The sequence below is a fragment of the Photinus pyralis genome, unplaced genomic scaffold (genome assembly GCF_008802855.1).
Source record: "Photinus pyralis isolate 1611_PpyrPB1 unplaced genomic scaffold, Ppyr1.3 Ppyr1.4_LG7, whole genome shotgun sequence".
In the NCBI taxonomy this organism is placed as follows: Eukaryota; Metazoa; Arthropoda; class Insecta; order Coleoptera; family Lampyridae; genus Photinus; species Photinus pyralis.
The window spans coordinates 26,762,243-26,786,040 of record NW_022170738.1 but is presented as its reverse complement, the minus strand read 5'-3'; the positions used below and the strand labels follow the sequence as shown (position 1 = coordinate 26,786,040).

Sequence of the window (23,798 nt, the reverse complement as noted above, 5' to 3'; positions counted from 1 at the left end):
GCCGAGGTATAAATTAATTCCTTTCGTTGAGACCTTTCATTAGAGTACCATGAAGGATAAAACTAGTTCCACCCCCCCCCCCCTCACCCCTACGATGTACTTGACATACGTACTTTAATAGGAATCTTCCGCGTGATTCAAACAACCCTTATCAGGGAGCCAGTTGAATCTTTCGGCCATTACGGGAGACTGTGTCAGGTCAAAACTAAGTAAAAATTACCAGGTCTTGCGAGAAAGTAATGGTGAATTAGACGGACTGCTATCGTGACTGGGAAAGTTTCTTTTTGTGAAATACAAGGAGTACAAACAAGTGGGAACTAAACATTTATTTTCAAAGAATTCGGACGACGGCAGGAGACATCTAACGGAGGAATTTTACAACATTTATTACGGGGTTTACAAATCAAATTTAGAGGTTTACAAAAAGGGACCAGAAACTTCGATCGGGTCTAGAAAGAACACAAAGATGATTGGAAAGATGTAGGAAGGGACCATAAACTCTGGAAAAGGTGCTTGGGAACGGGAAGATTCTGAAGAAATTACTGGGAGAATGTTAAAAAGAGGCGCTAAAGGGGTTCCAAATGATCCCCTAATGATTTTCAGGTTTTACACGATTTCGAAATGTTCGTGTTAGTTCCTTTGTTGGTTCAATTCAAATATTTATTATTAAAAGAATCGGAGTTTTTCCTTCGTGGTCTGAACAGAGCGACTGCGGTTTAGGCATATCCCCAGGAAGGACAGGGACTTAGCGGTCCTTTACAAATAGTGCATCGGGTACGATGCAACTAAATCCGGGATTAATTCTGAAAGTTTAAATCGCGCTTCAAATGCGGCCAGCACTTCACATAAATTTTAAACGCTCGGTTGAGATTCGAAATTAAACATTATATGCATTTGTATAACTTTTGGTTGGCCGAGTAGAAAAATTTTAATTACGCGCGGCGTATGCTAAAACATTTTTGTAAAACGAGTAGTGGCCATGATAGATTTCACTTTGCATTAAAGTACACAACGGATCGCTTGATCCATTGTTGGTTAAATAATTGTGTACGCGGCGGTCGGTATTAAAAATTTATTAAAGCTACAACATGTAAATTCATCGAAATGTGCGCTTAGAGAGGGCGGCCGCATTGAAATGCACTGAAAAGGAGTGCGCTGCTTTACAAAATGATTCCATACAAGCTACAAGTGCATGTTTAATTTTAAAAGCGCTCTGGAAATGAAAAGGCTTTTATTATCGAAGTATTACATGTTACGGAGTTGCACCGCGTGGTTAATGTATCCTAAACCATTCACAAGATTTTCAAAAGTTTTGTGATTGTTCCAGAATCTCAATAAAGTTCACTGTCATTAAATCATTAAGCAATAGCCTATAAGAATAAAGGCATGGTTTTGTTGGATAGTGACGCACAATAAACTTTTGATTTGATTGGGTGATTGGATGCATGGCCTCTGGTTCTGGCATAAGGCTTGTTAGATCCTTTAGCTTTGATTGCCACTTGTCCAAATCTGAAGCTGACCCTTAGGCCTTTCTGCTCCATGCATCTTTCGGGAGGGTTGGTCGACGGTCTATAGGTCCTGACTCGTCTAATCGCGCTGATCGTTGCAGGCCTACGTGCCGCGCCGAGGGTATCAGGATGGCGAGGAACATTTTCAAAAGTGTACGAGAAGATCCCCGCTCCAAGTACCGCGTCTTCGTCGGTGTAATGGCCTCTGTGCTCGGGCGCCATTTTCGCGGTAACAGCACGCCTCGTTTCAGGGACATTTGGAATCGGTTTCTCGAGTTCGAAAGTGACCTCGGTGACCTACAGGGTATCGTAAAAATCGAGAGGAAGCTCGCCGAGGTTCTGAACAAAATTAAGGAGTTCGCTACCGTGTCTTGGACTTCTTGGTAACGGTCCTAAATTGAAAAGCATCGGGTAATGGATTTTCACACATCTGGCCAACCGGAGAAAATGTATGATGCGTACCCACCACAAATCGCCATTTTCAATCACGTGCATCGATGCTATAGCTTTTAAACGTCCTTAGGAGCCCAGACTCTTATAAATTAACCTGGAGAACATAAACCATCGTGCCTTTTTGTATGTGCAAGATTTCGTTTAAACGGAATCACATAGTTGTCATCAATTATTTTTTTAACAGTGTTAGGGGAAAATGTAGTTCTGGGGGTATGGAATACCGTCAATACTCCCAGTCCAGCAAAGGAAGGTTTCATGACCCAATGCCGGAAGGGACTGTGGTTTTCCAGGAAAGATAACCACTACCTTCAGCACTAGGTGGTTCTACTGGGGGTTATTGCCCCCCCCCCCCCGTGCTAAGCGCTCACTCCAAATGTTTAAGAAAGTGAGGTGCTTCGGATTTTTGCAGCGACTGTTCTCAGCGAATACCCCCATCCCTGCAAGGGGGCCCAATGCCGGTACAAACTGTGGTTTTCCATGAAAGATAACCACTATGTTCTGCACTGGGGGGTACTGGACCCCCCAGTGCTACGCCCTCACACCAAATGTTTCAAAAAGTGAGGTGCTTCTGATTTTTTGGGGCGGGTGTCCCCAGCGAATACCCCCAACCCAGCAAAAGAAGATTTGATGACCCAATGCCGGAAGAAACTGTGGTTTTCCAGGAAAGATAAACACTACCTTCTGCACTGGGGGGGGGGGATTGGACCCCCCAGTGCTACGCCCTCACACCAAATGTTTCAAAAAGTGATGTGCTTCTGATTTTTGCAGTATTCTCAGCGAATACCCTCAACCCAGCAAAGGGACCCAATGCTGGAACAAACTGTGGTTTTCTAAGAAAGGTAACCACTACCTTCTGCACTGGGGTGTATTGGACCCCCCAGTGCTACGCGCTCAATCCAAACGTTTAAGAAAGTGAGGTGCTTCTGATTTTTGCAGCGAGTATCCTCAGCGAATACCCTCAACCCAGCAAAGGGACCCAATGCCGGAACAAACTGTCGTTTTCCAGGAAAGATAACCACTATCTCCTGCACTGGGGGGTATTGGACACCACGGTGCTACGGTCTCTCTTCAATTGTTTAAGACAGTGAGGTGCTTCTGATTTTTTGGGGCGAGTATCCTCAGCGAATACTCTCAACCCAGCAAAGGGACCCAATGCTGGAACAAACTGTGGTTTTCTAGGAAAGATAACCACTACCTTCTGCCCTGGGGGGTGTTGGACCCCCCAGTGCTACGCGCTCACTCCAAACGTTTAAGAAAGTGAGGTGCTTCTGATTTTTGCAGCGAGTATCCTCAGCGAATACTCTCAACCCAGCAAAGGGACCCAATGCTGGAACAAACTGTGGTTTTCCAGGAAAGATAACCACTATCTCCTGCACTGGGGGGTATTGGACACCACGGTGCTACGCTCTCTCTTCAAATGTTTAAGACAGTGAGGTGCTTCTGATTTTTGCAGCGAGTATCCTCAGCGAATACTCTCAACCCAGCAAAGGGACACAATGCTGGAACAAACTGTGGTTTTCTAGGAAAGATAACCACTACCTTCTGCACTGGGGGGTGTTGGACCCCCCAGTGCTACGCGCTCACTCCAAACGTTTAAGAAAGTGAGGTGCTTCTGATTTTTGCAGCGAGTATCCTCAGCGAATACTCTCAACCCAGCAAAGGGACCCAATGCTGGAACAAACTGTGGTTTTCTAGGAAAGACTACCTTCTGCACTGGGGTGTATTGGACCCCCCAGTGCTACGCGCTCACTCCAAACGTTTAAGAAAGTTAGGTGCTTCTGATGTTTGCAGCGAGTATCCTCAGCGAATACTCTCAACCCAGCAAAGGGACCCAATGCTGGAACAAACTGTGGTTTTCTAGGAAAGATAACCACTACCTTCTGCACTGGGGGGTATTGGACCCCCCAGTGCTACGCGCTCAATCCAAACGTTTAAGAAAGTGAGGTGCTTCTGATTTTTGCAGCGAGTATCCTCAGCGAATACCCTCAACTCAGCAAAGGGACCCAATGCCGGAACAAACTGTCGTTTTCCAGGAAAGATAACCACTATCTCCTGCACTTGGGGGTATTGGACACCACGATGCTACGGTCTCTCTTCAATTGTTTAAGACAGTGAGGTGCTTCTGATTTTTTGGGGCGAGTATCCTCAGCGAATACTCTCAACCCAGCAAAGGGACCCAATGCTGGAACAAACTGTGGTTTTCTAGGAAAGATAACCACTACCTTCTGCACTGGGGGGTGTTGAACCCCCCAGTGCTACGCGCTCACTCCAAACGTTTAAGAAGGGGAGGTGCTTCTGATTTTTGCAGCGAGTATCCTCAGCGAATACTCTCAACCCAGCAAAGGGACCCAATGCTGGAACAAACTGTGGTTTTCCAGGAAAGATAACCACTATCTCCTGCACTGGGGGGTATTGGACACCACGGTGCTACGCTCTCTCTTCAAATGTTTAAGACAGTGAGGTGCTTCTGATTTTTGCAGCGAGTATCCTCAGCGAATACTCTCAACCCAGCAAAGGGACACAATGCTGGAACAAACTGTGGTTTTCTAGGAAAGATAACCACTACCTTCTGCACTGGGGGGTGTTGGACCCCCCAGTGCTACGCGCTCACTCCAAACGTTTAAGAAAGTGAGGTGCTTCTGATTTTTGCAGCGAGTATCCTCAGCGAATACTCTCAACCCAGCAAAGGGACCCAATGCTGGAACAAACTGTGGTTTTCCAGGAAAGATAACCACTATCTCCTGCACTGGGGGGTATTGGACACCACGGTGCTACGCTCTCTCTTCAAATGTTTAAGACAGTGAGGTGCTTCTGATTTTTGCAGCGAGTATCCTCAGCGAATACTCTCAACCCAGCAAAGGGACACAATGCTGGAACAAACTGTGGTTTTCTAGGAAAGATAACCACTACCTTCTGCACTGGGGGGTGTTGGACCCCCCAGTGCTACGCGCTCACTCCAAACGTTTAAGAAAGTGAGGTGCTTCTGATTTTTGCAGCGAGTATCCTCAGCGAATACTCTCAACCCAGCAAAGGGACCCAATGCTGGAACAAACTGTGGTTTTCCAGGAAAGATAACCACTATCTCCTGCACTGGGGGGTATTTGACCCCCCAGTGCTACGCGCTCACTCCAAACGTTTAAGAAAGTGAGGTGCTCCTGATTTTTGCGAGTATCCTCAGCGAATACCCTCAACCCAGCAAAAAAAGATTTGATGACCCCATGCCGGAAGAAATTGTGGTTTTCCAGGAAAGATAACCACTACCTTCTGCACTGGGGGGTATTGGACCCCAAGGTGCCACGCGCACCCTCCAAACGTTTAAGAAAGTAAGGTACTTCTGATTTTTTAAGTGAGTGTCCACAGCGAATATCCCCAGTCCAGCAAAGGGCGATTTGATGAACCAATGCCGGAAGAAATTGTGGTTTTCCAGGAAAGATAACCACTATCTTCTGCACTGGGGGGTGTTGGACCCTACGGTGCTACGCGCACCCTCCAAATGTTTAACAAAGTGAGGTGCTTCTGATTTTTTAAGTGAGTGTCCACAGCGAATATCCCCAGTCCAGAAAAGGGCGATTTGATGAACCAATGCCGGAAGAAATTGTGGTTTTCCAGGAAAGATAACCACTACCTTCTGCACTGGGGGGTGTTGGACCCTACGGTGCTACGCGCACCCTCCAAACGTTTAACAAAGTGAGGTGCTTCTGATTTTTTAAGTGAGTGTCCACAGCGAATATCCCCAGTCCAGAAAAGGGCGATTTGATGAACCAATGCCGGAAGAAATTGTGGTTTTCCAGGAAAGATAACCACTACCTTCTGCACTGGGGGGTGTTGGACCCTACGGTGCTACGCGCACCCTCCAAACGTTTAACAAAGTGAGGTGCTTCTGATTTTTTAAGTGAGTGTCCACAGCGAATATCCCCAGTCCAGAAAAGGGCGATTTGATGAACCAATGCCGGAAGAAATTGTGGTTTTCCAGGAAAGATAACCACTACCTTCTGCACTGGGGGGTGTTGGACCCTACGGTGCTACGCGCACCCTCCAAACGTTTAACAAAGTGAGGTGCTTCTGATTTTTTAAGTGAGTGTCCACAGCGAATATCCCCAGTCCAGAAAAGGGCGATTTGATGAACCAATGCCGGAAGAAATTGTGGTTTTCCAGGAAAGATAACCACTACCTTCTGCACTGGGGGGTGTTGGACCCTACGGTGCTACGCGCACCCTCCAAACGTTTAACAAAGTGAGGTGCTTCTGATTTTTTAAGTGAGTGTCCACAGCGAATATCCCCAGTCCAGAAAAGGGCGATTTGATGAACCAATGCCCGAAGAAACTGTGGTTTTCCAAGAAAGATAACCACTATCTCCTACACTGGGGGGAATTGGACACCACGATGCTACGCTCTCTCTTCAAATGTTTAAGACAGTGAGGCGCTTCTGATTTTTTTGGGGCGAGTGTCCCCAGCGAATACCGCCAACCCAATAAAAGAAGATTTGATGACCCAATACCGGAAGAAACTGTGGTTTTCCAGGAAAGATAACCACTACCATCTGCACTGGGGGTTATTGCCCCCCCCCCCGTGCTACACGCTCACTCCAAAAGTTTAAGACCCAGCCCAGAAAAAGAAGATTTGATGACCCAATGCCGGAAGAAACTGTGGTTTTCCAGGAAAGATAACCACTACCTTCTGTACTGGGGGTATGGGACCCCCCAGTGCTACGCGCCCACTTCAAATTTTTAAGAAAGTGAGGTGCTCCTGATTTTTGCAGCGAGTATCATCAGAGAATACTCTCAACCCAGCAAAGATATCCAATGCTGGTACAAATTGTGGTTTTCTAGGAAAGTTAACCACTACCTTCTGCACTGGGGGGTATTGGATCCCCCAGTGCTACGCGCTCACTACAAATGTTTAAGAAAATGAGGTGCTTCTGATTTTTGAAGCGAATATCCTCAGCGAATACCCTCAACCCAGCAAAGGGACCCCAAGCCGGAACTGACTGTGGTTTTCCAGGAAAGATAACCACTATCTCCTGCACTGGGGGGTATTATACCCCACTGTGCTACGCTCTCTCTTTAAATGTTTAACACAGTGAGGTGCTTCTGATTTTTTGGCGCGAGTGTCCCCAGCGAATACCCCCAACCCAGCAAAAAAAGATTTGATGACCCAATGCCGGAAGACACTGTGGTTTTCCAGGAAAGATAACCACTACCTTCTGCAATGGGGGGTATTGGACACCCCAGTGCTACGCGCTCACTCCAACTGTTTATGACAATGAGGTGCTTCTGATTTTTGCAGCGAGTGCCCCCAGCCAATTCCTTCATCCCAGCAAAGGAATATTTGAATATCCTGTGCCGGATCAAACCGTTATTGTAGTTTTCTCGCCCAATATTTAGGTAGAGTGAGTTTACTTTTGATTTTTGAAGGGAATGTTATCCTTATCATTTTTTTTTTGGAGGGCATTCCATACACAAGAGGTCTAAGAGTAAAACATTTCGGGGGGAGATGCAGTACCAGGGGCCAAAACCCCCAGCCCATGAAATAGAAAACCTTGTGCCGGAAGAAACTCTCTTTGTAGTTTTCCAGGAATTAGAATTCTTCTGCACTGTAACGTGGAACGACTATTAAAAAGCAAGTAGGTACATAGTTACTCCCCAAAAGAGGATATCGAGGATCTTTTGTCACGATGGCTCATCCGGAGGACACTAACTTGGGCTTAACCAAGACTTCCAAAAAGTACTGAAAGGTTCTATTGCCCTTGCAAATCAAGAAGGTATAACAGTTGCGGACGAGTAGGTGAAGGAGATGGTTATCAGATTTAGAGTCCCATTGGACACTCCAACCAAGGGCGGAATTTTTAATTATTATTATTCCAGAATATGAGCCAACTCTTATGGTACGATGAAACTATGCTTATTAGCACCAAAGCCCATTGAATGTTTTATAAAATAAAGACACTTTGTGCATTAAAAGGCTCCATTATGAGAACACGAAATGAATGTACAATCCCCGTTCTAACGAAAGGTAAACAAGGAGCGAGCCCTAGGGCGCCCACATGCACGGTCACACACAATTTTCGCGACAAATGAAAAACTGCAAAGCAAGCGGGAAATAATTAGGGGAGGATGCACCCGAAGCACAATTTAAGTGTACTCGTCCCGATGACAGAGGGCGAAAGAAAAACATGCAAATTAGATATCCTGAGTACAATCATTCGAAAAAGAACCCCAGGAAGTAAATCGGTATATAAACCGCAGACGTCGCAGCGTTGATTGCTCTCAGCAGGCCACCTTACATCGTGTGCGACATTAGCATCCCAAGATTTCAAGCTGTGCCGCGTTATTATCACTCGCTGGCTTGGAGATACACTCTACATTTTAATAGTCATCCCTTAAGTGCGCGCCTTTTCTCAAATATTATGTTAATCATACCGTTCGGATTCGGGATAGTAGTAGAGCAACACCGATCCTGGACCACTTTGACCTTGAGTTCTGCGCATGCGCCAACTCCAAATTTGATACTACTGCGCATGCACCAATTCCAAGGTCATTTGAACTACTGCGCGTGTGCTAAGCCATTGGGTTAGTCACCCCATGGGTTATTGTTCTCGGTGTTGGGGCCAGGTCCTGCATTGAAATTCCCATACGCGTGTTCAAGGTCATTTGGGGTCTCAAAAGTGAAGGCCATGTGTAGGCTTGAAACTCTGCTCAAAGTCACTAGAAGGTCACGAGAGGTTTGAAACTCGGCGTGAGGTTTGAAACTCTGCTAGTGATATAGGGGCCGATTCTAAATCAAAAAGTCACTAGACACGAAAAAGTCACTAGAAAAGTAACTAGGTTTGTAACTCTGCTGGCGAGGTTTGCGCCTGTGCTAACGTCAAGGTCAAGGGGGTCGAGGTTTGCGCCTGTGCTAACGTCAAGGGCGTCGAGGTTTGCGCTCGAGATAAAGTATCGGAGGTTTGCGTCCGAGCTAAAGTAATTTGGTTTGCGCCTGAGTCGAGGGTCTTGTCGATGGTAGTGTACGGCCGATTCTAAATCACACTATATTCTAAATATAACTGGTGGTGGGGATTGACGCTTATATAAGCCGCTATATGTTCGTTACAAGGTGTACATGTATTAAAGATGTCGTGGATGGCATATGCTGAGGAATCATGGACCAAAGCTACCGATTTCGTGACGGCCGTGAGACGCCTTAAGCAGCATTTTTCTGCATTAACATTTGATGCAGAGCACGAGGCGATATATGGACGCGGTGAATACAGCCCAGAGGAGTGTCAAGCTATTGCCGCAAAGTATGAGTTAGGAGAGGCAATATGTGACAGTTACTTAAGCTATAAAATATGTGATGAGTGTATTATCCGGAAACTAAGGGATGCAAAGTTGGAGCAATTTAGTGAACAGTTGCAAGCGTGGAAGGATGAATCTTCAGCATCCAGTGAAGAGTGTTAAATTCAATGAATTCAATAATAGAACATATGTAATGGTGACGTGGCATTTTGCTTATTGGGCAGCAAGGAAAGGTCCATGGGAAACTGTAGCAGTCGATAGAGTTCGATTCCGACGTAGAATCGAGCAATATCATGCAATAATTTCTCCAGTATTACAAGCGGATCATCGTTCGGCAGTGTATCGCGGTAGATTTCAAGGTCACGAGTTGGAAATATAAGGGTGAGCGGTAGCGATGGTTTCAATCAGTCCAGTGGTGTTATTGAAACAGTGAAAATGGATCTTAACGCACTAAACAACAGTACATTCTGTAAAGTATTCAAAAATGCCAAGGACTTGGAAGTGGGGGAGAAGTTTAGAATTGTGAATGCCGACACCATAAATACAAAATATGGTGATCGAATAGTATTGGAAACTGAAAATTTTAAATGTGTGCTGCCGTTACGATTCTATGAATACTTCAAGGAAGGCGATCGCCTGAACGTCCTCAAAGAGTCCTTGAAGACTAGGGATGTATTCATCGAAAGCATCGGATCAGCGGGAAAAACGACCAATTTAAAATTTATGTAAACAATAGATTAGTGTTGTTGTTGTTGTTGTGTAAATAAAACATAATATTATAGATAATTGTCTTTTCATTTCGAAATAAAATGAATGTCCCATGAAAAAAATACTTCAGTTGTGGAGTGATCGTCGTCGTCGTGTACTTCGCTCTCTCATGAATACACTAAAGAAACTATCATCCATGGCGACGAAAAATAGCTGTAATAGTAACTATTTCACGTGCTCGTGTTGGTGTTGTAGTGATAATGGATATGGATCAACGCCACCATCACCTTCTCAAGTTGAAAATATGCATAGCAAAGCGATTGAGGAACACTTAATCGATTGTACCTCTTACACCCTCTTCGACAGCTTAGATAATTCAAAATACATTGAAATCGGCTACAGTACACACCTTAACCTTGAACCAATCCTTCGCATCGCATGCGGCAGTGTTATGCTCATGAAAAGGGAAGATTGGGTGACACTTTTAAAATGGCAAACATATCTCGAAATGAAATTTTTCCGATCACAAGAGATCGAAAGATGGATAGATTGGTCGAATGTGAACGAAGAGAAAGATGTCGAACGAGATCAAAGTTCGGATACACTTAATAGTAATATCACCATCTACTATACCTGTCAGTGAAAGGGACTACTGAAAAAATGTTGAAGAGTGTAAGAATACAATGTGGCAACAGCAGCTCTCAATATTGCACGATGGGAAAGAACGATATTGAAGAACTGTTTAATTTGAAACATATAATCAACTATCGATTTGATTTACTGGAATCATACGCTCTGTCCTGTTTCTATCAAGATTTTATCGAACAGGTGATTAACTACCGTCACTTTCGTAAAATGGAGTCTGGTGACGAGGATGAGGAGGACGATGACGACTTCATCTATCGCGATATTGAAGATGTGCTAAACTATAAGAATAATGTAAATTCTCACAATACAGTGTGCATGATGGAAATATTACACTATAGACCTACTTATTTAATGTATCACATATATCAACCTCCTCAATAAACGGTTACTGCAGTTTAGTATTTTCATTGTGCCTAGATTTCCCTATAAATATGCCACCGCATTGTATCATGCCAATAATGTTGAATCGGAAGCGGAAGTGTACGGATGGGAGGGGCTTGGTTAATACTCTCATAAACAAACTTCCAGTTGAACTACATCTTCCCGGATATCAATACTGCGGTCCTGGTACTAAACTAGACAAAAGACTAAAGCGAGGTGATCCCGGCATAAACCCACTAGACGCCCAGTGTAAAGAGCACGACATTAGCTATAGGGATAACCAAGACTTGGAAGGTCGACATCGAGCAGATCGGGTTCTAGAGCGGAAAGCTTGGGAACGGTTAAAAGCTTCCGACACGAAGTTAGGGGAACGAGCAGCGGCTCTTACAGTGGGCACCATCATGAAGGTAAAACGAAAGTTGGGGATGGGAGTGAAGAAGAATAAGAAGAAGAGTAGTTTATTGAACTTGCGCAGGACGATTGCTAAGAAAATGAGGAAAAGCGGCAATACCGCGGATGTGATAAAGTCAGCTGTTACTGCAGCAAATATGGCCATAAAAAATTTAGGTGGTAGGAAAAATGTAAGCGTACCTAGAGTTATTCCCATACCAAAACAGGGTGGGTTTTTACCATTTTTGATACCCCTATTCTCCGGTTTATCGGCAGTGGGAGCTTTAGCCGGCGGCGCGGCAGGCATTGCTAAAGCAGTTAATGCATCTCGTGACGCACGTAAAATTCAAGATGAAACTTCACGCCATAATCGCACGATGGAATCGATCGCTATAGGAAATAAAAGTGGCAATGCGCTGTACTTGAAACCTTACAAATCGGGAGGCAGTTTGGCGTTGCATTTAAAAAAAAAAAACTTCAAAAAATTGCCTAAGCGGCCGTTAACAGATTTAGATCTACGTAAGCACGCAAAAGGGTGTGTACCATACTTTAGGGATGTGTTTATGCGAGATAATATGCCTATATCGCCATGGAAAAATGAATCCGGGGTTATTAATTTAGACAGTCAAAGGGGGCGTGGTACTCATTGGGTCTCGTACAAAAAACGTGGTAGACGAGTTTGGTACTATGATAGTTTCGGTAATATTCCACCACCACGAGAAGTGATCGAGTATTTCCGCGACTGTAAAATCTATTATAATTACGGACAAGAGCAACAATTTGGTACAACGAATTGCGGCCATCTGTGCTTAAAATTTCTGTATAAATAACAGCAACACTGACTAAGCGAGCAGTAGCGGTAATCATGTCGACGACGTTCAGCATAGAGGGTGTTGGAAATACGGCGAGTCACGATTTCTATCCACCTATTGAACTTCCTTCGGGGAAAATGTACGTTATCGGGATGGTGGGGTTTTATGGCTGTAACAGCATAAGAAACATTCACGCGGGAAACGATAAGTTTTACTATAAAACTGATTCAAATAGCTCAATATACTCCAAGGCAATAACAATTCCGCATGGTGCTTACGAATTGGAAGAGATAAGCGAGTATATAAAAGCTCACATTCCTACAAGTCGCTTTAGTCTACGTGCAAATAACAATACGCTCAAGTGCGAACTTAATTGCGAATTTGATATAGATTTCACTCCAAGAGACTGCATAGGGCGCATGCTCGGTTTTGAATCGAGGATATTGGAAGCGAACGTTCTACATACATCTGCTTTAGATATTCAAATCATTAAGCACACTAACATTCACATAGAGTGCAATCTCATTACGGGATCCTATCGAAACGGAAATCGCGCTAAGGTCCTTTACGAAATAGACGTTTCCGTTCCACCAGGTTACCGCTTAGATAAAATTCCTAGTAATACTCAATATCTGGAAGTAAATACCAGTAGAATTAGCAATATAACTATAAAGTTGACGAATCAAAAGGGTGAACCGATCGATTTCGGGGAAAGTGAACCGTTTACAGTACGATTAGAGTTAAAAGAATATGGGGTTACGTATTAATCAAGGTCCTTTGCCATCCTTCCTCAACGCTATAAATAAACAAGGTGACCGGAAATCGAGTTATTCTCAATCGAGACAGAGCCCGAGCACATTAACGCCAGTAGAAAAATATTTCTTGGAATCCATTGGCCTGAAAGTGCAAAATGGCGGCGGCAGCAGACTCGTTAAACGTCTTTCAAAGCGTACACTTTGACGAAACGATTGTTAAATCCGATATTCACACCTATCTTCCATACGGAGGATCTTCGGATTACGGACTTTCCAGTGAAATACGAATATTAATTCAAAATCAAGAGCTGATAAGCGCCACCTACGACAGTTTTTTGTACTTGGAAGGAAAAATTGAATGGAGTCAACCGGAAGGAGAGGGCGCCATCGTAAAGACATGCAACCTAACAAACAATTTCGCGCCATTCCTTTTCGAAGAAATCCGCTATGAGTTGGGTGGTCAGAAAGTGGATGTATGCAGGAATCCTGGTATTACATCCTCACTGAAGGGATACGTATCGTATACGTCTACTGAAAGCAAAGGTCTCAAACATTTGGGATGGTCCCCCACCGATGAATCCCTTCAAGTAGATTTCAATAAGAGCAACAAGGAGAAGCATTTCGCTGTTTGCATTCCGCTAAAACACATATTCGGATGCATGGAGGACTATCGACAGGTTATCGTAAACATGCGACAAGAATTGGTATTAATTCGTGCTAGAAGCGATGCCAATTGCTACATCGGTACCGCCGACGATGCAACAATAACATTAACAAAAATTCAATGGAAAGTTCCTCACGTGACCGTTAGCGATAGCGCCAAAATTAGCCTATACGAACGCATCAATAAGGATGCTATAATCACAATGCCATTTCGTCAATGGGAACTGTACGAATTGCCCGCTTTAAAACAGGCACAGTCGGATATATGGCCAATCAAAACTTCAACTCAACTAGAGAAACCACGATGGATAATTGTGGCATTTCAACGAAGCGGTAAAAAGTTTTCACACGAAGCAAGAGCCGCCAATTTCGATAACATCAATATTCGAAATTTAAAACTGCATCTCAACTCGGAAAGTTATCCGTACGAAGCGATGCATTTAGATTTTAATGCCAACAAATACATCATTGCATATCAAAACTATTTAAACTTTCGGCGCGATTATTACTCGAAAGATGAGCATCAAGACGCCCTCTTTGACTATTTGTATTTTAAAAGTTGCCCCATCTTTGTGCTGGACTGTTCAAAGCAAAACGAATCTCTGAAGCATTCGACGGTAGATGTTAAGTTGGAAATGGAGTCGATGGAGGCCTTCGAGGCGGGAACGGTTGCCTATTGTCTGATCCTGCACGACGCACTAATTCAATACAATCCTCTGACCGGGGAAGTGAAGAAACTATAATTTGTATTTATTTAAAATGTATAAATAAAATGTAATGATAAAAAATGTTCGTAGTCTTATTTCAACCGCGACCCCAAAATGAAGGTAGTGATTCAGAAGCAAAAGCTGCTCGTTCAAAATCTCGACACGACGCCAAATGTGGACCACAAAAAAACCCATGGCGTATTACTTCCAAACAGCGTAAGATGTCTCATTTGTGGACCGTCCAATTGTGGTAAAACGAATACGATGCTCAGTCTGCTAACTGAACCTAATGGTCTTCGCTTCAAACACGTGTACGTCTATTCCAAATCGCTGAATCAGGACAAATATAGGGTTTTGGGGGAAATTTTACAACCAATGAAGGATATTGGCTGCTTCACATTCAACAAGAACGCGGACATTATGGAGCCCAGTGCTGCCAAACCTAATTCGGTTTTTATCTTTGACGATATCGCTTGTGAAAAACAGGATAATATTAGAGCGTACTTTTCAATGGGCAGGCATAACGCCATCGATTGTTTCTACTTGGGTCAGACGTATTCTAAAATTCCTAAACAATTGATTAGAGATAATGCCAACTGAATTGTCCTATTCGAACAGGACGACTTGAATTTGCGACATATTTATGAAGATCATGTCGCACCCATAATAACCATGCAGCTGTTTCGAGAGATGTGTTCGGAAAGCTGGCGAACCCCGTATGGGTTTATGGTGATAAATAAGGATGCGGATGTGCAAAACGGTCGTTTCAGGAAAGGCTTCGATCACTATATAATACCATGAAAACATGTTTATTGTTCAGTTCAACTGTAACAGCTTTAACAGCTTTACCAGCTTTTAACAGCTTTAATACCTCTAACAGCTTAACAGCTGAACGGCTTTAACTAACAGCTGAACAGCTTTAACCGCTGAACAGCTTAACAGCTTTATTGGGGGGAACAGACCCTGTTCCAGTTGATCTGTTCATTTGATATCGGTTTACCTGTTCCGTTGATCATGGATAATAAGGAGATGGCCTTGAAACGACGAATAGTTCAGGCGCGTAAAGCGATACAGCAAAAGTACAATCGTCTCAAAGCGGATCGTTTTATTAAAGAAGTGGAATTTGTACGAACGTATAAACCGCTAATTCAACCGCTAGCTCAGATCGTAAAGAAAATCGAACCGCCGTCATCATCGGTTATAGAAACGAAAAAGGAGGAGCCATCAGAGGACGAAGTATTTACATCACCCCCTAAAAAACGTCAATCTCCTGTAAAAAGAAAGTCACCACACCAACGTACGACTCCTGCGATACCTTATTACTCGCGAGTGAGACGAAGGCCCTCTTCCCTTACCGAGATCAGTCCGCTGGCTAGACTTCCCTACTTTCAAAAATATCCGCCAACTGATATTAGTCCTATGGTTAGACCTTTTCACCCCACGGCTACTCCATCATTGAGACAGCCGCCATCATTTCTACAGAGTACAGTGATAGGAGAGCATCAACTGGAGGAAGAAGAAGACGAGTCCTCTATTGCATCAGAATCATCTGCTTCATTACTTGATATGCAAGGTTCGCAAGCCTTTTTGGAACAATACAAACACCTACCACGTATATACGTTGAGCGCATGATAAGAGATACGAGTAATGCAATTGACACCACCTTTGGAATTCATTATAATGTCGAAACGGATAAGTGGAGAATGGGCAAGACTGAGGTGACGATAGATGACGAAGATTTGGTCATTAACGGGAACCGGTACAAAGGTACTGCGGGGCTATACGAACTTATCATCATGAATGAACCGGATGAATCGCTAGTATCCAAGCAGGATAGAAGTAACTATAAGCAGATAATAATAGCAACTCATGTCGCACGGCGCAATTACGACCCCACAGAACAGATTCGTGGCAATAAGAGCAAAAAGTATACGCTTATAATAAAGCCTCTACTAAAGGAGGAGGAAGCGGCGAATAGGGGGCGTGCGAAATCGGGAAGCGGTATTACTCTATTCAAGGAACTCGACCGGCCGATCGAATTCAAATACTGGAATAGCGTGCATGAATTGATTAGAGACCTAGAGGTTTTATGGGGTGAAAAAATGGCAGGCAACACAGGAGTAAAAAATGATATAATATCAATCGTGGAAGAGCTGTACGAGGAGGGTTACATACAAAAGCCCACGCAGCGATTTTTACGTCAACTAGTATAAATACCCCATTTCCGTCTTCCCCGCCTACATTCATCATGGATAAATTCGGACGTTCTCATACCCATGCTCAATTTGGAAAATTGCTAAAGACAAAATTTTCCATTACCGACGATACTATAAATGTGGAACGTAAGAGACTAAGTAATGTTGAGGATCCTATTGAACGTCATGATGCTCTAACCTTACAACATTACCTATCAACAAGACTGGATCTCAATGGAAATCGTTTGATGAATGTGGCCGATCCAGTAGACGATGGCGATGCCATAAATAGAGGATACTTCATGTATTACATGCAGATTGCGAAAGTACCTGTAGACGGTCTTCGTAATTACGTGGAGGCACTAGAGGAAGAGTTGAAGGCGGTCAAAGCAACTCTACATAAACTAATAGAGGATGCAGCAGGTGGTGAACGAGTTACACAAAGCGGCGCGCAAAAACTTCCCCCGTAGACGTACCATCATTAAAGGCTTCGATGATCTTTGGCAAGCAGATCTAGCCGAATTTATACCTTACGCAAAAGAGAATAAAGGCTACAAATACATATTGGTAGTTATCGATTGTTTTTCAAAATATCTATGGACGCGAGGGTTGAAGACTAAAACGGGTGAGGAGGTGACAAAAGCCGTACAGGCTATTTTCAAATCTACGAGACGCAGACCGAAAAATCTACAGACCGATGCCGGGAAGGAATTCTATAACAAATCATTCGCCAAATTGATGATGCAAGAACGCATTAATCACTATTCCACGTACAGTACGAAAAAGGCTGCACTGGCCGAGAGGGTTATAAGAAGTATAAAAAACCCCTTGTACCGGCAGTTTAGTTTACGTGGAAAATATGTATGGATAGATGCAATCGAATCGATCACGAGCGAGTACAATAATCGTAAACATCGAACAACGGGGATGAAACCGATCGAAGTGAAGGCCGATACAAAGCTGGACGCCTACCGCCACATCAAGCTCTTCAACAAGAGATATCGTTTTAATGTTGGCGATGTTGTTCGAATTAGCAAATTTAAATGTATATTTGCGAAGGGCTACACACCCAACTGGTCTAGCGAACTATTCAAAATTGTAAAAGTACGAATAACCAATCCGGTGACGTACTTATTGGAAGACATGAATGGAAAACCGATTTTGGGTGGATTTTATGAGCAAGAGTTGCAAAAGGCCAAATATTCAGATGTATATTTGGTTGAAAAAATACTCCGCCGGAAGAAGGATAAAGTTTATGTGAAGTGGTGGGGCTTAGAAGAAAAATCTTGGATCGATAAAAATGATATAGTTTAATATTGTAATTTTTTTTTATAAATAAAAACAAATATTTTAGAGTGTTTTTTTTTTATTGTTACGTTTAAGGAATTCTCATAACCTATCTACTGCATCTAGTGTTGATGCTTAAATAAAACTCTATATATGCAGGTGCTATTTTATTTTCCATAAATATACATTTGATAAATAGATATTTACAATGAAAGCTCCTGGATCGTTGCACTGGTTCAGCTTACAGCTACAATTATAAAAAATTAATTTTTCAGCTTCTCACTCCCGATACACTACCTGCTCGTAGCCCCAAGGAAGAGTGTTAATGCAGTCTGGTTGAATAATCCGCTTATCGTCGTGCGGACTAAGGACCACTTTATTCTGTTTGATTGTAAATACAGAATGCTTTTTCGATCTGATGAGGTGCTGATGACTCTTTATAATGTCGGCATTAAACAGTGAGTTCTTGTAATCATCTATGGTGATTGTCTTAATACTCGCTGCAGTTGATCCCTTAGATTTTTTAACTACATCTTTTGTATCTACGCGATAAGCGTACATTTTAGCGCGAAGACCAACAAATTCCAGCATAATTTTGCCATTGCTTTCGTCCTTCATTAGACCGGGAACCTTTTTATTCACTAGCGGTATTCCAAAAACGTTATCGCGCTCATAACTGGACGTATCGAATAGATGTATATCCTCCTTTATCATCGACTCGTATATGTCGGGTACGTTGGTGAACGAGTAAATCAGACTGTCGGTATCGGTGTATAAGAGTTTAGCGTTATTTTGGAATTTAGGCAGTACGTAATCGTAATGGAAATTGTAAAGGAACGTTTTGGAAATGTCTAGAACCGCAAAACCCACATATATCGGTTTGTTGAGGAACACCTCTAATCGATTCATTTCAATAATGACCATATCGTTATCAAATAAGGTGCAACTATGAAAATTTGGTTTTGCAATGCACGCCATTGCTCCATATCTTCCCTCGTAGCGAGATACGAGACGTACATCTTTATATTTCCTTACGTTCCCCATTAATTTCCCAAACACACTGTTGACCCATCAATTTGAAAAAGTGTATTTCGAATTCGTTTTTTGCTTGCTTTCTCATGGTCGCATTTAAATCAACGTACGTACGTAGCCACGGCGATTGCTTGAAACGTAAGACGTGATGTATTTTCACTAATTTTAATCCGTGTCGGACGTACAACTTTAAATTCCGATAATGGACGACGTAGTTACGTTTCGCGTATAATGTCAGCAATAGTTTCTTTAATTTCGAGCCTGGGGGAATTCTATGTTCGGGAGCCAATGGCAGCTGACTGTGGGTCTTATGAATATGATTGGGATAGTCAAAATCGCATTCTAGAATGTAGCCAATGTCCGAATCGTCTGGATGATTTAATATGTCTAGCGTTTCAAAGTTTTCTACAAACGAAAATTCTCCGCATGGAAGCGGCTCACACATTGTGCGCCCATAAAGCGAGTTTACGTCCAAGTACATTAAGTAGTTCGTAGGGAGGTTGGGATCGTATCCGCTTAACATATATTTATTGTTCGCTTTAGCATATCGAGTACTACACTGAGTTACACCGCCTCGAGTTCCACTCTCGATGAAAAGAATTTGATCGATATCGGTTAAAAGTTCCAGTTTAACACCCGTAATTTTTAACATGGCGTCAAATGCGAGCCCTGGAGCCGTGTAATAGTGCAAAGGATCCAGCTGATACGTTTGCATGCAAGTGATTCGGAAAGTTTCGAAAATATCGGCCAAAAGAAGCACGTCCGTTTTTAAGTAAGGATCGGAGTATTGACCTAAGGTTTGAATGGAAAATACGCGCCACACGTTTGAAGCGTGCTCGTACTCTTCGTCAGTAATGTCCTCGTTATGTAAATGACTAAAAAATGCATCCTTTGGCGGTAAAGCGGTCTCATCTAGCTTTTCCCAACAATCCAAATATTCGTAGGGGAAAACACCTTTTCTCGTTAGCAGATTGAACTCGGTGTCGTTACGACTATAGGATTTAGTGATAGTTTTCTGTTCGTCACCCAAGTACGCTGATAATTTATCAATACTACTACTCATAAATCGGAACGAGTCGATAAATCGAAAAGAAATTTTTGTATTGTCCACGTATTTTGTAAAAGAGATGTACTTTTCTTTGTTTAATGGGAGCAATGTTATGTGGCCCGGTAAACCAGTGGATAGTTCTCGAATAAAAAAATGCGCATCGTAACCGCTTAGATTATGAAATACGACGGGAATTACGGTGCTATCTTGGTAGTTTATGTTGCACCGAGAGTGTGAAGCGCCCCTATACAGACCTCTGCCCTTATGATTATGGTCCCTACAGCGAATGTCCCCATCCACGAAAGGTTTTTCACAAATGTGACAGTGCGTGGCATTCTCGAAATCTTTGCGCTGTTCATCACTCATCGTCTCCATGGGAACTGGGTTGTTAAAAATTGTATTCGTCCAAACTGCAATGTCCCCTAATTGTTTAATAAACCATTGAATGCAGTCTGCGCCCCGGTACAATGAAAATGTTGAAAGAGACTCATCGTATGAACATTTCAGATAGAACGCGATACTAAAGGGTATGTGTTTCTGGAATAATTTCGTACAATCATCGTAGTTGCCAAGATCGCCATCGCATTTAACTAGAATGCTTTCAAGGTCAGCGTAAATAGCGAACGGGACCTTCTCCTTGTACGCGTAATGCGCAAATTCTAAATATTTCTCTGTTTCGTTTGGTACCCTAGCAGCGCACTCGTTTATTTGCTGACAGTAGGTAGAGTGTTTCGCAAGAAGGGCGCTGGAGGAGAAATGGTTTAAGCATACATTGCAAAAAAATTTCTTATGACCCCACTTCGATAGTTGCGAAGATAATAAGGCCGACATATTTTTAATCCAAGCAAAATGGTAATGAGTTCGCGGACTGTCTTTGGAAGATAATACTAATAAATTTACGGTGCGAGGAGCATTGCGGTTGCTACTCACCATGAATGGCATAACACGCTGCTTTTCGACACAGTACAAATTAATAGAGAGATTGTTCAATTTCTCAAACTTCTTTACATCATTAAGCTTAATGGGGAATTGAATATTGCCACGATTTAACACGGTATCGAAATGAGGATATTTTGACACCCTATCTACATGATTGTTCGCCGGATACAAAGCCGAAACTATTGCCCAAAGAAAGCAAAATTCGTCATTATTTTTTACATTAATAACCGCATGCTTTCGAGCGATAAATTCTGGCGTTTTAATGAAAGTTGAAATACCGCCCCTTATGGGAACGTATTTGTTTATGTTTACTTTTAAATTGTGTATTTCCTGTAAAGCGAACCCGGACCCTTCTTCCTGATATAATGAAAGCTTATTCTGTAACCTATCGATCACTTCATTGACATAACACTCGCGCAAATCAGTTCCCCCGTCAATAATCAAATTTTTCGTTGCGAACGTTTTCAAAGTGACATCGAGATTTTGAGGATTAATGAAACTACATACAAGAGCGACGTTTACTTTTAACATTGACTTACGTGACATAACGCTTACCTTTTCAGTGAAAATATCGTAAGCCTTTTGCAAAAAAATTAACGGGTCTTTGTATTCGAAATTCACAATTATACCAGTTAAAAGGCGAGATTTAAAACAGGAGTGCACTGAGCGCCAGATTAGAGGACGCACATTACCATTACCTAATCCACCACCTTGAACGTTACTTAGCTTTTTCTCTAGAAGCAATGCATAATATTTAAGAAGTGCCAAATTTGATTCTAATCTAGCCGGATTTTCCTTTTTATTATATATTTTATTACTAAGAGCTTTTTCTACTATGGAAACATTATCACGTAAAATTGATAAATGACGAACAATCTCATCCCTATGTTTTAATAAAGAAATACACTCCCGTGTCAGATTTACGATCCGAGTGCTCATTAATCCTACCGGATGATACCATATTTGCACACGCCTGTTACGTTGCAATGTCACTGCACAGATGTGCGACTTGCACACGTTTATCTGTTTGAACTGAGGGTTCACGGGTGTCTTTATATTACCATCCTATGAGTCATGGTTTTTTCCAAGAAGAGTGCCTCCTTTGTTCTCACTTCTCAGAATGTTCTATGAGTCATCACCTTTAACCTTCATTTAGTTCAGGTAAGCTCCTTAGTTTTGACAACAACCACCCGGTTGCAGAATAGTAATTGTGTAATTATTAAACAGTATGAAGTTTCGATGAGAGAGACATGGAGAAATTAATTTTTAATCATGCTTATGCCCTCCGGAGACACTCTATGCGGCATTTTCATTTATTGTAATTTTTGTTTGGTTTTTGGGGACGTTAAACGGGGAAGGTATAGATTTGCGTCTATTAATTGCACGGCATGTGAAACTCCCGCATGAAATGGTGTATATAAAAATATGTTTCTAAATCTTTGTTTAGCGATGCAAATAGGGGTCTAACTGAGAAAGAATTTTATTCAAAAATGCATACGGTCATTTTTTCAATAAATATTTTTATACAATAACTAAAAATTGCATATTTCTGTGAGCTGCCGCTCGCGCCTCCCCTGTAACTTTAGAACGGGCGCCTGCAATTATTCATCCTTGAACGCCTTATAATTATAAGACTCTGATGTATCAATGAAAGTCATGAAACTTTATAGTTGGCATTATACAAATATTTGCATGTGACAATTTTTTATGGTAGACATTTTTCACATGTATGCAAAACGCCTCTTAAATCCCGAACAGTGCAAAGGGCTATTTTGATCAGCACTTTTGTGTTGCACATCGCCTTCCAAGAACTAAAATAGTACAATGTACAAAGTGTCTTTTGTTTTGACCGTTGTTCGCAGGAAATTGCAGGAGCAGTTCGTATCTTCACGTCATCGCCCGATTTTCCTCAAACGCAATTTTTTCTAAGAACACCATTTGAGCATCGAACTAACTTACAGAAATAAAACATGCTACGTAAACGTATGTAAAATGTTGGGCAGATATGAAAGTCAATTTCGAAGAAACGAGAGAAGCTTTGCTTATATCATTTTTAAATCATGCTAAAGAAGGCAGTATTTCCTACAAAAATGTCCTTGATGCAATCTGGTTGCGGTTAAAAATTGTTGGACTTGAAACGCCGTTCCAGGAAAAAATTTGAGTCTTCTTAGCCTTGTAATTAAAATCGTACCTAGTAATTTTTCGCTAAAAATCCCCATAAATGCCTGTATTATAATTGAAAATAGACCCAATGCTTTGGAAATGTTTCATTAGTGAGATTATGAATGCGATGAACGTTATCGCAATTCTCTCATTTCCATTAGTTATTTTTAGGAGCAGGTACGTTCTTGACGAACACAAAGTCTTTTGCGTTCCCAATAAGTTTACTAAACTGTAACAACGAGAAAACTATTGGATATGACTGGAGAAATGTCATTTTTAATCGCGCAAATTGTTATCCACACTGTTCACGTAAAATGTTTGTAGCTAAACATGTCCTCAGTGTGATAAATAGGTGCATTTTTTTACCTCGAATCGTAACTATAAGCTAATAACGTATTAGCATTGAGTAAAGAATTTATTTATTCAAGCCTTCAAGCGATAGGCGATGTTATAATTACTTAGATGTGTTTAATTAAGACATAATTTTTTATACAAAATGAAACCAAATTATTAAAATTTGAGGTGCACGATTATTCGTTCTTGAATCCGTATACTCTTCTTTTACCTGAATCATGAATGCATTTATCTAGTTCGTTAGGCATTTCTGTGAGCATCCGTCATCGCATACGATTCTTAGAATTGGTACAAGGTGCGTACTGCATCCAATTTCAATGTTGCAAAGGGTGAAAGAGGTACAATCGATTAAACGTTCTTGAATCGCTTTGCTATGCATATTTTCAACTGGTGCTGCACCGTTATCAATACAACACTAACACAAGCTGCATGTGAAATAGTTGCAGCTATTTTTAAACGACATGGATGTAATCATGA

The 23,798-nt window shown here is 42.1% G+C and overlaps 3 protein-coding genes across 3 annotated transcripts; 1 reads left to right on the top strand and 2 right to left on the bottom strand.

Moving 5' to 3' along the window:
- The first annotated feature begins 13,087 nt into the window (after positions 1-13,087).
- LOC116176138 lies at positions 13,088-14,338 on the top strand. Its single transcript, XM_031494612.1, has one exon. The coding sequence runs from the start codon at positions 13,088-13,090 to the stop codon at positions 14,336-14,338; it is 1,251 nt and encodes a 416-aa protein (XP_031350472.1).
- A 3,602-nt stretch (positions 14,339-17,940) lies between these two features.
- LOC116177466 lies at positions 17,941-21,710 on the bottom strand. Its single transcript, XM_031496453.1, has 2 exons — positions 18,083-21,710; positions 17,941-18,032 (listed from the first exon to the last, which is right to left on the bottom strand). Exons 1-2 carry the CDS (start codon positions 18,827-18,829, stop codon positions 18,027-18,029), a joined length of 753 nt encoding a protein of 250 aa, XP_031352313.1. The 5' UTR covers positions 18,830-21,710; the 3' UTR covers positions 17,941-18,026.
- LOC116176137 lies at positions 18,829-20,231 on the bottom strand. Its single transcript, XM_031494611.1, has 2 exons — positions 18,932-20,231; positions 18,829-18,845 (listed from the first exon to the last, which is right to left on the bottom strand). Exons 1-2 carry the CDS (start codon positions 20,229-20,231, stop codon positions 18,829-18,831), a joined length of 1,317 nt encoding a protein of 438 aa, XP_031350471.1.
- Positions 21,711-23,798: the final 2,088 nt, after the last annotated feature.

Excerpts from the sequence above, each read along its gene's own strand:
- LOC116176138 (XM_031494612.1), top strand. The coding sequence starts at position 13,088 with ATGGCGGCGGCAGCAGACTCGTTAAACGTCTTTCAAAGCGTACACTTT.
- LOC116177466 (XM_031496453.1), bottom strand. The coding sequence starts at position 18,829 with ATGGGGAACGTAAGGAAATATAAAGATGTACGTCTCGTATCTCGCTAC.
- LOC116176137 (XM_031494611.1), bottom strand. The coding sequence starts at position 20,231 with ATGAGTGATGAACAGCGCAAAGATTTCGAGAATGCCACGCACTGTCAC.